Source organism: Ictalurus punctatus, chromosome 21 (genome assembly GCF_001660625.3).
Source record: "Ictalurus punctatus breed USDA103 chromosome 21, Coco_2.0, whole genome shotgun sequence".
NCBI classification, from domain to species: Eukaryota; Metazoa; Chordata; class Actinopteri; order Siluriformes; family Ictaluridae; genus Ictalurus; species Ictalurus punctatus.
Genome location: NC_030436.2, coordinates 7,515,174 through 7,529,276, shown reverse-complemented (window position 1 = coordinate 7,529,276; position 14,103 = coordinate 7,515,174). Strand labels below are relative to the sequence as shown.

General features: G+C 39.8%; 2 protein-coding genes across 2 annotated transcripts; one reads left to right on the top strand and one right to left on the bottom strand.

The window, feature by feature from the left end:
* Positions 1 to 2,548: 2,548 nt before the first annotated feature.
* On the top strand, positions 2,549 to 8,842 carry arf4a (ADP-ribosylation factor 4a). The gene is made up of 6 exons (XM_017450513.3): positions 2,549 to 2,954; positions 4,190 to 4,270; positions 5,380 to 5,489; positions 6,415 to 6,486; positions 6,985 to 7,110; positions 7,895 to 8,842. The coding sequence occupies exons 1-6, from the start codon at positions 2,888 to 2,890 to the stop codon at positions 7,979 to 7,981; spliced, it is 543 nt and encodes a 180-aa protein (XP_017306002.1). The 5' UTR covers positions 2,549 to 2,887; the 3' UTR covers positions 7,982 to 8,842.
* On the bottom strand, positions 8,556 to 12,960 carry pde12 (phosphodiesterase 12). The gene is made up of 3 exons (XM_017450512.3): positions 11,540 to 12,960; positions 9,710 to 9,788; positions 8,556 to 9,619 (listed from the first exon to the last, which is right to left on the bottom strand). The coding sequence occupies exons 1-3, from the start codon at positions 12,773 to 12,775 to the stop codon at positions 9,180 to 9,182; spliced, it is 1,755 nt and encodes a 584-aa protein (XP_017306001.1). The 5' UTR covers positions 12,776 to 12,960; the 3' UTR covers positions 8,556 to 9,179.
* Positions 12,961 to 14,103: the final 1,143 nt, after the last annotated feature.

Genomic DNA, 14,103 nt, shown 5'->3' with positions numbered 1-14,103 from the left:
ACAGACTTCTGAATATATTCCCCCCTTTTTTTTATTAATAATTACATCTTACATCTTTACATTATATTGCATTAGGAATTGAGTGTGTGTGTGTGTGTGTGTGTGTGTGTGTGTGTGTGTGTGTGTGTGTGTGTGTGTGGGTGGGTGGGTGTTTGTCTGAGAGTGAGAAGGAGAAAATCATGTATTTATCTATTTTTCACACCAAATTGTTGAGGCCCCCTGGGCGCCCCCTGGCGGCCCCCACTTTTAAAACCACTGATAGTTAACCTTTTTGTCTGGTCTCTTGAATTGAAAGATTTTATTCCAAATCTCAAAAACATTTCAGCCTACAAATAGTGTGAACTTGGACCTAACGTCTTATTTGGGTGGAATGTTCTTGAATAAAGAGCTATACAACTCCAATAAATAGTTTGAGATCATTTTTTCTCCTATTGCAACTGTGCTAGCAACGTTCCTCTGTGAAGTCAGGACAGCACACAGGCATTAACTTCTCACAGGACACATACAGCACCAGAATCTCTAAACACATCACAGAGAGTTCAGTAGAAAGAGATTTAATGTGTTTCACAGTCAGGGTTGAGTTTTCATTTAATAAAATAAAAAATACAGCATGCTTTGTATTATATTTAACTTGTGTAACATTTTAGAGCTAAACAATGCTGAATAATTTATACATGTTTAGGTATTCAAGTGCTGAAATAAAAATCTTTTTCATTCAACTTGTGCATGTAAACATGTATTAAATAAGAATAATGAATTATTTTGTATGTGTTAAGTAAGAATAATTCATTTGTAAGAGTTAAATAAGTAAGAGTAATTACACTATATGGCCAAAAGTATGTGGACACATTCGTATGTGCTTTTTTGAACATCCCATTTCAGATTTAGTCCCCCTTTACTGTTCTAATAACCTCCACTCCATCTAGAAAGGCTTTCCATTAGATTTTGGAGCATTGGCTGTGGGGACTTGTGTTCATTCAGCCACAAGAGTATTAGTAAGGTCAGGCACTGATGTTGGCTGAGGAGGTCGGGATGCAGTGATTCAGTTCATCCCAAAGGTGTTCAGTGGGATTGAGATTGGGGCTCTGTGCAGGACACTCGATTTTTTCCACCCCACCCTCAGCAAATCATGTCTTCATGGAGCACACTTTGTGTACAGGGATATTGTCATGCTGGAACAGGTTTGGGCCTCTTAGTTCCAGTGAAGGGAAATTGTAATACTACAGTGTACAAAGACATTCTAGACGATTCCGTGCTTCCAATCTTGTGGCAACAGTTTGGGGAAAACCCACATATGAATGTGATGATCAGGTGTCTGCAAACTTTTGTCCATATAGTGTATTTTGTTAGTGTCTTACACAGCTACAAACAAAATAATTCAACCCCCATTGCAAATCAGGTTTATTGTCAAAATGTACAGACTTTCAACTGTTTGCAGTGAACAAATCAATCAAAAGCAATTGATATAATTCAACACAACGCATGCTTCAAGTGGTTTCCCCAAATTCAACTGCAAATGCAACTTATAATGAATTCTCCAGTCTCAAAATTATTCATGATATAATGTTGCCTCAGATTCAACCCCTTCATGGGAAGCATCTTTAGTACTTAGTAGAGCACTCTTTTGCTGTTATGACCTGCTGCAAATGAGACGCACAGCTTCTGGCAGTGTTCCTGATGAATCTTACACTATTCCTCATGAGCAATGGCCTCAAGTTCAGTAATATTCTTGGGTATGTGTGCTAAAATTCTGATTGCAACTGTAAGTAAGAGTAATTATTTTGTAAATGTTAACTGAATTCAGACTAATTATTTTGTAAGTGTTACATTCACAAAGAGCAATTATTTTGTGAACATCAATTTAATTAAGAATAATGGTTTCGTTAAGGTTCAATGAAGTCAGAGTAATTATTTTGTAAGTGTTATATACAGTATGTGTAACTGTAATTATTTTGTTACGCGTTAAAGAAGTAAAAGTAATTAATTCATTGGTGTTAAATAGAGTGATTATTTTGTAAGCATTAAATAAGAGTAATTAATCTGTGAAGTTTCATTTAATTAAGGGTAATCGTTTTCTGAAAGTTAAATGAATTTAGGGTGCACGGTGGCTTAGCGGTTCGCCTCATGCCTCCAGGGTCGGGGGTTCGATTCCCACTGCAGCCCTGTGTGTGTAGAGTTTGCATGTTCTCCCCGTGTTGCGGGGGTTTCCTCTGGATACTCCGGTTTCTTCCCCCAGTCCAAAGACACGCAAGATAGGCTGATTGGCATCTCCAAAGTGTCCGTAGTGTATGAGTGAGGGTGTGAATGTGTGTGTGAGTGTGCCCTGCGATGGATTAGCATCTTGTCCAGGGTGTACCACGCCTTGTGCCCCATGCTCCCTGGGATAGGCTCCAGATGACCCTGAAGGATAAGCAGTATAGAAGCTGGATGGATGGATGGAAATTAACTTAGTAATTATTTTGTGATTGTTAATTAATAAATACAGAGGGGGTTATGGATGTGTTTGCTCTGACTCCTCGGCGCACGTGCCTGATCCTGTTCCTGTGATGTGGCACGTGTGACGTCATCCCGGCCGCAGTGGAGCAGTGACGTGGTGAAGATAATCAGCTGCAGTGTTTTCTTCACTTTTTATTTTTTCTGGACGGAGAAAGAGACATTTTCTTTCTTCTGTCTGTCTATGATTTTGAGGCGCAGAAGGACGGAGGAAGCTCTGAGTCTGATAGTTCTCTCTCGCTCTCTCTCTCTCTCTCTCTCTCTCTGTGTATATGTGTGTGCGTGTGTGCGCGCGCGCTGGACTCGGCTAGCTTGTTAGCCACTCTCTGAAACATCTCCAAACTAAACTCCGGCTTCACACGTCGCTTTAATCTTCTCTGAACTGAAAATTAAAATGGGGCTGACCATTTCCAGCGTCTTCTCGAGGCTTTTCGGCAAAAAACAAATGCGAATTCTTATGGGTGAGTCACTAAACCAAGTTAGAGTAGTGGTGTGTTGGCAGGAGTTAGCCGTTTAGCTGGTTAGCTAGCTCGCTTTTAGCAACAGCATTGCAAAGTTTATAGCTAGCTGTCTGGATAAAATATTTCTCTCGTTTGATTCAGAAACTTCGTTTTTTTATGCTGAATAAGGTTTCTTTCCGAATAGGGTCTTGGTGTAATTCTGAAAAACAAATGTTGGTGCATGCAAATTGTTGAATTGAGCTCCACAGACATTTTATATGCATATGTGTGTATATATATAACGAACATCTAAATGAATACACACACACACACACACACACACACACACACACACACACATGAATGAACACACACACATAATATTATATATATATATATATATATATATATATATGTGTGTGTGTATGTGTGTGTGTATATGTGTATGTATATATATATATATATATATATATATATATATATATAATATGTTTATATATGTATACATGTATATGAATCAATTCGCACGTGTACACACACACACACACATATATATATATATATATATATATATATATATGTGTGTGTGTATATATATATATATATATATATATATATGTGTGTGTGTGTGTGTATATATATATATATATATATATATATGTATATGTATATATATATATGTATATATATATATACACACACACACACACACACACACACATATATATATATATATATATATATATATATATATATATATATATATATATATATATATATGTGTGTGTGTGTGTACACGTGCGAATTGATTGGAGTTATACTTATACTTGTGTGTTTTGCTTCCATCTGAGGATGATTATTTAACAATAATGCACATCCCAAATTGTTTTATTTCTCTTAAACCACAGCAATTTGCCAATAATTACATTCTTAGTGTATTAACGAACTGTCGCATACATTTTTAGCTGTTTATAGTTACATTTAATGTTGCAAAACTACTTTCTCACTTACATCTTGTTTTTTTTTTTTTGTCTTTAAGTCAATCATATATAAAAAGCGCTGACACAATGATTATACACTTTCATTTGTTAAATAATGGCACGTTTTAAAATCTGTTTGTTTGTCACGGTGTAAGGTGTTACTATGGAAGCGTCAGTGTATTACAACAATTACATTAACATTAACATGCCTTTGAACTAAATTAAATGACATTTCATGTTATCTGATGTAAATATCGACTCCTCTTTTTCTTGCAGTTGGCCTTGATGCTGCCGGGAAAACGACAATTCTGTACAAACTTAAACTTGGAGAAATCGTCACGACGATTCCAACTATAGGTTTGTTTCACTTTAGACTACAACTCAATGAGTCACATTTTATATTTTGTCGTTAAGATAAGGTAATTATTGCCAACGTGACTACTTACACTTGATTCTTAATACTGTGTGTTACCTGGATGATCAACGTTTTTATGTTTTGTGATAGTTGTTCATGAGTCCCTTGTTTGTCCTGAGCAGTTAAACTGCCCACTGTTGTTCAGAAAAATCCTTCAGGTCCTGCACTTTCCTTTTCCAGCATCTTCTGCATATTTGACTCCTTTCCAGCAGTAACTATATGATTTTTGATGAGCTCCATCTTTTCACACTGAGGACAACTGAGGGACTCGTACCCGACTATTACAAAAGGTGCAAACGTTCACTAATGTTCACGAAGGTGACACGATACATTTAGAGCCGGGGGGTCTAAACTTTTGAACAGGATAATCAGTGTAAATTGTTATCTGTACAAGCACACTAAAGTATTTCTTCTGGTTAAATTTAAAGCTGTTATACCAACCAACCGTTTTTGTTTGTTTGTTTTTTTTGTCGGCAAATCAATGCTCTTTACTAAAGGATATACAGATGGGCAACAAATTAAAGGAAAAACCTGCGTCTCTGTTATGCTCCGGAGGCATTTGTTTTTGTTTTTCTGCCATTGTTTGGATCAGCTTGTCCCCCTTTGAGTTAAGCCCACTGCATATCAATGAAAGGTACTTCTGCTTCATCTCCTTTATCCTGTAATGAAACATTTCTATCTTGACAGGCGTGGTCTCTTCCATTATGACTCCGCCCCCATCCGCGGTGCTCGAGGAAGAAAATGATATAAATCGCATGTTACGGCATTGAAATGAACACCAATGGGAGATTTTGAGTTCTTGTCCAGTATTTTTTTTTTTTTAGGAAGAATGGTGTTGATTGCTCCAGTACCGTTCCAGAGACATGGAGACTCAATACCAAGGAGAACTGGAGCTGTTCTGGCAGCTCCTAGTGGCCCCAAATCTTACCGAGATAATGTTAATGTTTGATTTTTCCCTTTCATTTGTCACCAGCTTCTGCCTGTGTTTGAGCATTGCCTGATCAGATTTGTCTTTTTTGATGATTTATGAGTTTGTATTTCTCTGCTGCAGGCTTTAATGTTGAAACTGTGGAGTACAAGAACATTTGTTTCACTGTTTGGGATGTGGGTGGCCAGGATAAGATCAGACCTCTATGGAGGCACTACTTCCAGAACACACAGGTAACTATATCATGCTGATGCACCCACATAGACACTACTGTTTTGTCAGTCTGAAATATAGTGTCTCTCTCTCTCTCTGCTTTGTCAGTCTGAAACATAGTGTGTGTGTCTGTCTCTCTCTCTCTCTCTCTCTCTCTCTCTCTCTCTCTCTCTCTCTCTCTTTCCCTTTGCTTTGTCAGTCTGAAACCTAGTCTCCCTTTCTTTCTGCTTTGTCAGTCTGAAACATAGTGTCTCTCTCTCCCCCTCTGCTTTGTCAGTCTGAAACCTAGGGTCTCTCTCTCTCTCTCTCTCTCTCTCTCTCTCTCTCTCTCTCTCTCTCTCTCTCTCTCTCTGCTTTGTCAGTCTGAAACCTAGTCTCTCTCTCTTTTTTTCTCTCTCTCTCTCTCTCTCTCTCTCTCACACTGCCCCTATTATGCTGGGATCTAATCGTCCTTTCATGAAGATCTGTGATTGAGTCTGGTCACTCAGCCTTGCTAACTTGCTATAAAAGAAAGTGTGAGAAAGCAAAGTGTAATCCTGGCTGTTTCAGCCAGACACAAAATGGAAATATGAACGTCTCTGTGTTCCACTGTTTATGTTTGACTGAAGAAAAGGATTCAGAGATGCGTGACTCTCTGACCCATGCGTAAGAGTTTAAAGATTGAATATAGACGAAACATTAAAACCGTGATACATCAAGCAACATACAGTCTTTTGCACTATGATACGGATCTTAACAGCGACTTGCTTCTCTGAGGATTGCGTGTAACTGTTAGTGTCGCTGCTCTTTTGTGGGCACTTTCACAACTTTTACGCTGAATCAGAGTGAATTTGATTCTTTTGGTTCGTACGTTATTTGTTTTGTTTCGGGTTCACAGTGCACCAACAGGAACAAAAGAAAGTGTTTTGAGCTGAGAACGTAAATCTTTTTATGTTGTTTTTGCAGGGTCTCATCTTTGTGGTAGACAGCAACGATCGTGAGCGCGCACAGGAAGCTGCCGAAGAGCTGCAGAAAATGGTTAGTGAGCCACGCCCAAACATCACAATATTCAAATCCCTTTGTTGTTGGACTTTACACCCAGTGTGTGTTCACGCTCCACACAATGTGTTAAACTTCCAGTATGATTAAAAAAAAACAAAAAACAAGTCAGTTATCCAGTTCTTTACACTACAAATCATTTGGTTTATTATTTAGTGAAATCTAGTAATTTAGTTATCTAAATTTCTACATGGCACAATGTCAAGTTGTCATACGTTTAGGAGTAGCATATATATCTATAGCTTTAGAACAGTGATACCCAGCTCTGGTCCTGATGGAAACAGTGGCTATACTGGCATGTTGTAATTATGTAATTCATTACAATTTTATTTGTATAGTGCTTTTAACAATAACTGTATAATTTTAACAATAATACTTGTGCTAAACGTGGGATAAACGTGTTCCTTTTCTTTTCTGTCCCACACTGTCATATTGCTGTTTTCTGACTTCTAACTCATCTTTTTATGTCTGGAATAGCTTCAAGAGGATGAGCTCAGAGACGCAGTTTTGCTGGTGTTCGCAAACAAGCAGGATTTGCCCAACGCCATGGCGATCAGTGAGCTGACGGACAAGCTCGGCCTGCAGACGCTCAGGAGCAGAACCGTAAGTACACTAGCAGTCAAAAGTTTAGACACACTCAGTCTTTTATTTGGCTAGCATCGCTGTGATTGACGGGGCTTCTGGCAATGATTAGCCTGGGCATGATCTCAATAGTCGGGCGAATGCTTTTCTGTTGTACCGCTTGGGAGTTAGGGAATCTTTCATTTAAACCTCTCATAGATCAGGGGTGTTCACCTACAATTTATGAAGGTTGAGCTACAAATTCTTCCCATAGAAAGATCTGGATAAGGAAGAAACATGACTGAATGGCACCAATGTTTACGTTTGAATGTTCCCACTTTTGATTAGCGATACATGTCATCAAACCATGTCAGTTCACCGATTTTACCAGAGAGGGTAAATCAATTAAATTGTCAAAGCTCTTCCCTTTCTCAATCAGCTGCCATCAGAAACTTTAAATTACTGTAGATTTGGGCCAAGACGCGTCATGTGACATCACAACGCGCATTCTGCCAAAACCCTCTTCGATTCATTTGTTGAAAATGAATATGGCTAAAAGGTCTCATTTACCAACAAATATCACCATGAAATTGCAGTTTCACCAATTCAAGTAGTTTTAATTTTGAAAAAAAAAGCCACAGCAAAATAAAGCATTTTTAGCTGCAACAATCTCAAATAAACTCCGTAAAATCCTGTATGGACTCTGACGTACTTTAGTTTGACTGTTAGTAACTGGTTGTGAAACGATATAACCTCAGTGTACTCTACTGCCCTGTAATTAATCTGTTATAATGTTTAAATTTGTGTTATTTTTCTGCTCCAACAGTGGTATGTTCAGGCGACCTGTGCCACTCAGGGAACAGGTTTGTATGAAGGACTGGACTGGCTTTCCGAGCAGCTGAGCAAACGTTAAGCTACATTAATTGGCTCACACGAAGGGGGTGTTTTAACAAAGGACATGATCACATAACTGACAGACAATGGATATACTCACTTATATATGTATACACATTAGCTCATGGCTATCAAATTTGCCCCGAAGCAACTTTAGCTTTTTTTGTTTTGTTTTTTTTGATCGACTGCTTTTATGTTCTGTTCATTTCAACATTTCAGTAAGGTGTGTGTAGCTGTATGCCTGTTTTAGTTTGATTTGAAATATATATGGTGAATTTCAACACGAATCAAGTGATGGGAATGAGAACTTATCCTTAAACATGGGAACATATTTATATTTATACAAACATTTTTTTGCACTCATTCCATTTTTATGTAGCTAAATTTTGCATGCATTTTAATCTGAGCAGCTTCCTTCAATAAATAATGACTTTAGACCAAACTATGTAACGCCAATATGTATAATAACGAGAAGCAGATGGATAACTATGTACTCCGGTGGTTAAAGGGGGGGTTACAGATTTGTTTTTGTATGAAAATTTGAGTTGACTTACTGATTTATTTGGCCTTAATGCAGCTTACTGACTATGATGCCTGACTTGACCATCTCACTATATAACCAGCCTTTACCTGCATTTACAACTGCCTTAAAATATGCTCGTTTCCTGCTCTGTGGCCGTTTTATTTTCATATAACATTCACCTAAATTGAAAATGACCAAACGAGATATCAGATTTATTTGTATATACGTGCTGAAAGAAGTGCTTTGATATTCCAGTTGATTTGGGCATCTGCAATCATATCAGTCCTTTTTTTTGTCCCTTTCTTTTTTTTCTCCATGATTTGTTTCTAATTCCTATTAAAGCCTGAAATAAAATGATTGTGACTTAAAGAACTTTTGCTTTAGGTTGTGTACCCAAATCTATAATACTTTATTATTTAATTACATCAAGCTGGCATTTATCGTTTTCATGTTGTACTCCCAGGATTATTTTACGGACTGCTTTCATGATCAAAAAAAGGTTTCATAGCCATCAAAGTTGTTCATGCTCTTTATAGATGTAAATATCACCACAATAATCCCTCAGTCAAACAGATTGATAAATCAGAAAGTGAAGTGTTCTACCCTCAGCCGGAGAAGGGAACGTGATTCTGTAGATTTAAAACCCGATCTAGACGTTCACTTGCTGAACGAAAGCTGAGGCTGCGTCTCAACCTTATTTCCATTTGAGGTCGCAGACTAAAGCGATATGGTCAGATGGGTGAGAGACACTGGGAAGGGCCTGGTACGTGGTGACCTCCTCGTGACTGGGCAGAGGAATAACCTGCTCTACCTGCAATGTCTGCGGCTCAATGAAAACGTAGTCCAGACAACCATTAAAGCCTCCTACGAAGTTGGTGTAGTCCGGTTCTCCGCACGCACTGGTCAACTGAAAGGGGCTGTGAAGCTCCATTTGAAGAAGCTCCTCAGGCCCATTGGATGCCCAGTCAGTGTGCTGCTCTACAATCGAACCCTGACTGAGCAGCTGGAAGAGTCCTGATGATGGCGTGCTGTTGAAGTCGCCGCAGAATATCAGAGTGCTGGCGTGTTCTTCCGCCATGACTTTCTTCAGGTGATTTAGGGCCACAGCCATCTGTATTAATCGAACATTTGATCCTTGGGGAAGAAAAGAAAAGTATTTCTTTAAGGTGTGTGCTTATAATTCAAGTTCAACAGAAATTCAAATCCAATACCAAGGTTTCCTACCTTTAGGGTGCCAGTAGAGATGTGTGTTTGCGACACACACTATCTTTGATGGATCGCATATGGACTGGAAAACAGTTACCTTACCAAGAAGAAAAAACAATCAAACATAAGCAAATAAAAATGAATATGTATAGCACCCCTTCCTAAACCCAATTACGAAATATTTAATACAAGCATATAATCACAAAAATACCTGAAAGTATGGTGAGAAAAGGAAACATCATGGAATCACGAATAATTTGGACATTCTGAACAGTCCGCTAAGAGAAGCATAAACCTACAGTGGTGTGGGTATGGAGTAAGCCTTTAAAAGGTCATACGAAGGAGATTATGGGTGTGAGAAAATATGCTTGGTTTCCAGTTCATCAGGTCAACCTACTACAAGTGCATCTCAAAATATTAGAACATGGTGGAAGTGTTTTTTTTTTTTTTCTTCCCCCCTAGTTTAATTCAAAAAGTGGAACTTTCATATAGTCTATATTCATTACACCTAAAGTGAAATACTTCAAGCCTTTTTTTGGTTTTAATCTTGACAATTATGGCTTATAGCTCACAAAAATCCAGTATCTCAAAATACTAGAATAAAGAATTTGCAATACAGAAATGTCGACCTTCTGAAAAGTATGTTAATCTGTGGCATGGAGGCAATCAGCCTGTGGCACTGCTGAGGTGTTTGTTCTGGAAGCCCAGGTTGCTTGACAGCGTCCTTCAGCTCGTCTGTATTGTTGGGTCTGGAGTCTCTCATAGATTCTCTATGGGGTTGAGGTCAGGCGAGTTGGCTGGCCAATCGAGCACAGTAATACCATGCTCAGCAAACCAGTTACTAATAGTTTTGGCACTGTGGGCAGGTGTAGAGTCCTGCTGGAAAAGGAAGTCAGCATCTCCATAAAGCTCGTCAGCAGATGGAAGCATGAAGTGCTCTAAAATCTCCTGCTAGACGCTGCAGCGACTCGACTTGAGAAAACACCGCGGACCGACACCAGCAGATCACATGGCAACCCAAATCATCACTGACTGTGGAAACTTCACACTGGACTTCAAGCAACTGGGATTCTGTGTCTCTCCACTCTTCCTCCAGACTCTGGGACCTTGATTTCCAAATGAAATGCGCAATTTACTTTCATCTTCCCCGTGATTGTGCTTGTGTACTGAACCAGACGGAGAGATTAAAGGCTCAGGAAACCTTTGCAGCTGTTTTGAGTTAATTATCTGATTAGAGCTCTTCTCAGGTCGACATTTCTGTATTAAATTCTTTATTTGAAATTTTGAGATACTGGATTTTTGATTTCCGTGAGCTGTAAACTGTAATAATCGAGATTAAAACAACAAAAGGCTTGAAATACTTAACTTTGTGTAATGAATCTAGAATAAATGAAAGCTCCACTTTTTGAATTAAATTATTCAAAAAAAAAACCCCCAAAACTTTTCCACGATATTCTAATTTTTTGAGATGCACCTGTATATAGGTTCAATGTGTAGTTGCTGACTGCAACCCATATGTTCCTCTACGGATTACCGGACGTGTTTTTAGGAGCTGGGAAGAAACCAGAGAACACCCACATGGGTGGAACATGTGAAATTCCACAAAGACACCAGTTGTGGTAGCAGCACAACCTGTTTTGTATACTGTGCTCCCTGAATAAAGATTTGCATTAATCAAATCGACAAGATGTCCAATGTTTCAGCATTATTTAGTGATTTTTCCCTGACTTGACCCACTTCTTGCTAATCAGATAAGCACCAACCCCTTGTTAAACCTGGATGAACTTTGACCCTGGATGTTGTAAAGAACCGGACCACCGCGGTGTGAGTGGTTAGAACTTGTAATACCTGCAATGTTGTACTCCTCTGTACCACCTTCGCTTTCAGCACTGGGTTGGTGGACAGTTTCTCCAGGAGCACTCTATGGAGTGCGTCCATTTCTAAGGCCTCGCTCAACATCACGTCGTGTCTAGACAGCATCTTGAACTTCGATCTCCTGTAAAACGTGGCCAGTCCTTCGTGCTGCTTCTCTTTCACTTTGAACACCCCGTCCATGCCGAATGCGTCCAGTGCAGGTGCCAGGCTATCACCGAAAACTCCTTTATCCACCTCCTGGAGACAGATGATGTCTGCATTATAGCCTGAAAGCTCCTTCTTGATGAGGTTCTGCCTGTAGTCGAGTTCAAGCGCATATGGAGCGCAGTAAGGGTACAGGACTGTTTTAGAGAACTCAGTTTGACTGTAGATGTCTGCTAAGATGTTGTAGGTCACAACCCTGGTCGTGGAGTCATTCGTGAGCTTGCAGGTGTACAAGTGTCTGCTGTCAAACGTGCAAACCCCTGGACCAGCCTCCACTGTGCTTAAAGTTACCAGCTCTAGCTCAAGGCCTAACCTGGACTCGTTTCCCGGCATGCATTTCAGCTTCAGTCTCAAGCCCACGTCCATATTGGATGGTGTAAACACTCGGTCGCTTCCTGCTTCCACCCAGGAGTCCTCTTCTCCACGTGTGTGCGCATTGGGAGAGCTCTCCTTGTACCACTTAAACACACAGAACCTCAAATCCCCGAATTCAATCTCCAGCTTGGGGCAGACAGGAAATCCGGCGAGGACTGACGCAGGGAGCTGTGCTGTGGTGAAAGTCGGAGGATTGCGTTCGACTTTGTATTTTGCGTCTCCGATCTGCAGAAGTGCGCCGTCCTGCCACGCGTCGCGGTTCAGCGCGTCTTCAGCCACCAAGTCGCCGTTAAAATAAAGCCGCACCACCGGTTCAGCCGCATCCGTGTTCGTGTTCTCACCTTTACTCCTCTTCGACTTCTTCCCTTTGCTCTGCGCCTTGATAATACCGTTAGATATCCGGGCCAACACTTTACCCAGCTCCTCTGTTTGCTCCCTTAGCATGTGTCTGTAACTACCGGACACTGTGAATGAAATAGTCAGCTTGGGCTCCGAGGGCACACAGCGCACAACTGCGCGGTCCATCCTGCTGCAAAACTGTCTGAATAAAATATTATCATCGACTAATATTCTCTTCTGCAACAAAACATAACGCAAATACAGTCTAGAACAGATAGTGCGGCTTAACATGAGGAAGCGTGAGTTTCACAAGTAAGGGCGCAGTTGAGCACTAATCTGTTCTGTAACCCAAACGCCTGAATGATCCCTGTATAAGTACACTAAATAGGGTACAATAGAAATACATTTGACAACCTTAGATGCCCTACAGAGAACGATTTGTGATTCATCCTATTGCTACTAGCGACCGGACGCGTCGCTTAATATTTGCGTCATCACGTCGTCCAGCGCAACAATATTCGATTCGACTGTATAGTGAGGGCGCAAAATTACGATGCAAAAGGCATTAAAGTTTATTAAAGCACGTCAGATATAATAGGATTGTTGTTGTTGTTGTTGTTGTTGTTATTGTTTTCCGAAACAAAAACTTTTAATGTTAAAATTTCTTCAAAAATTCTATACAAACGTCGCGGCCGTTAGGTGGCGCGCGCGCTACCAAACACCAAAATAGCCTATGTGAATAACTTGACCATCATACAGTAGATAGCCATATGTGGTTCTTCCCCAAACTGTTGCTACACAAGTGTGTAGAATGTCTGTGTTTGCTGTAGTATTACAGTTTCACTTCACTGTATTAAGAGGTCCAAACCTGTTCCAGCATGACAATGCTTCTGTATACTAATCGAGCTCCATGAAGACATGGTGTGTTAAGGTTGGAGTGGAACACCTTAAGTGTTCTGCACAGAACCCTGAACTCAACTGCACTGAACACCTTTAGGATGAACTGGAACACCGACTGCACCCCAGACCTCCTTACACAACATCAGTGCCCGACCTCACTAATGCTCGTGTTTGAATGAAATCCCACAAATCCCAACAACCACATGCCAAAATCTAGCCTTCCCAGAAGAGTAGAGGTTATTATAACGGCAAAGAGGGGGACTAAATCTGGAATGGGATGTTCAACACACTCATATGGGTGTGATTGGTCATGTATTGGCTATATAATGTAAAATGTATACACTATACAGTTAATACACTATATATTAGTGTACACAATAACAGTACAATAAAATATGCCATTTTACAGTCATATTCCACAGGCACTTTATTAGGTACATCTACTTATCTTTGTTCATATTTGGACAAAGTGTTTTTTTCCTCAATTATACACATACAAGTGGCACCAAAATTGTAGGCGTGTCTAACAAAGTGGCAATCAGTGTACACAGTCATTCATTCATTCATTCATTCATTCTTCAGTAAGTGCTTTATCCTAATCAGGGTAGAGATGAAGCTCTATCCTGGGAAAACTGGGTATGAAGGTAGAATACACCATGGATCAGAAAGCAGTCCACTGCGCGCACACACACTCATTCACACCTAGCAGCAATTTATAA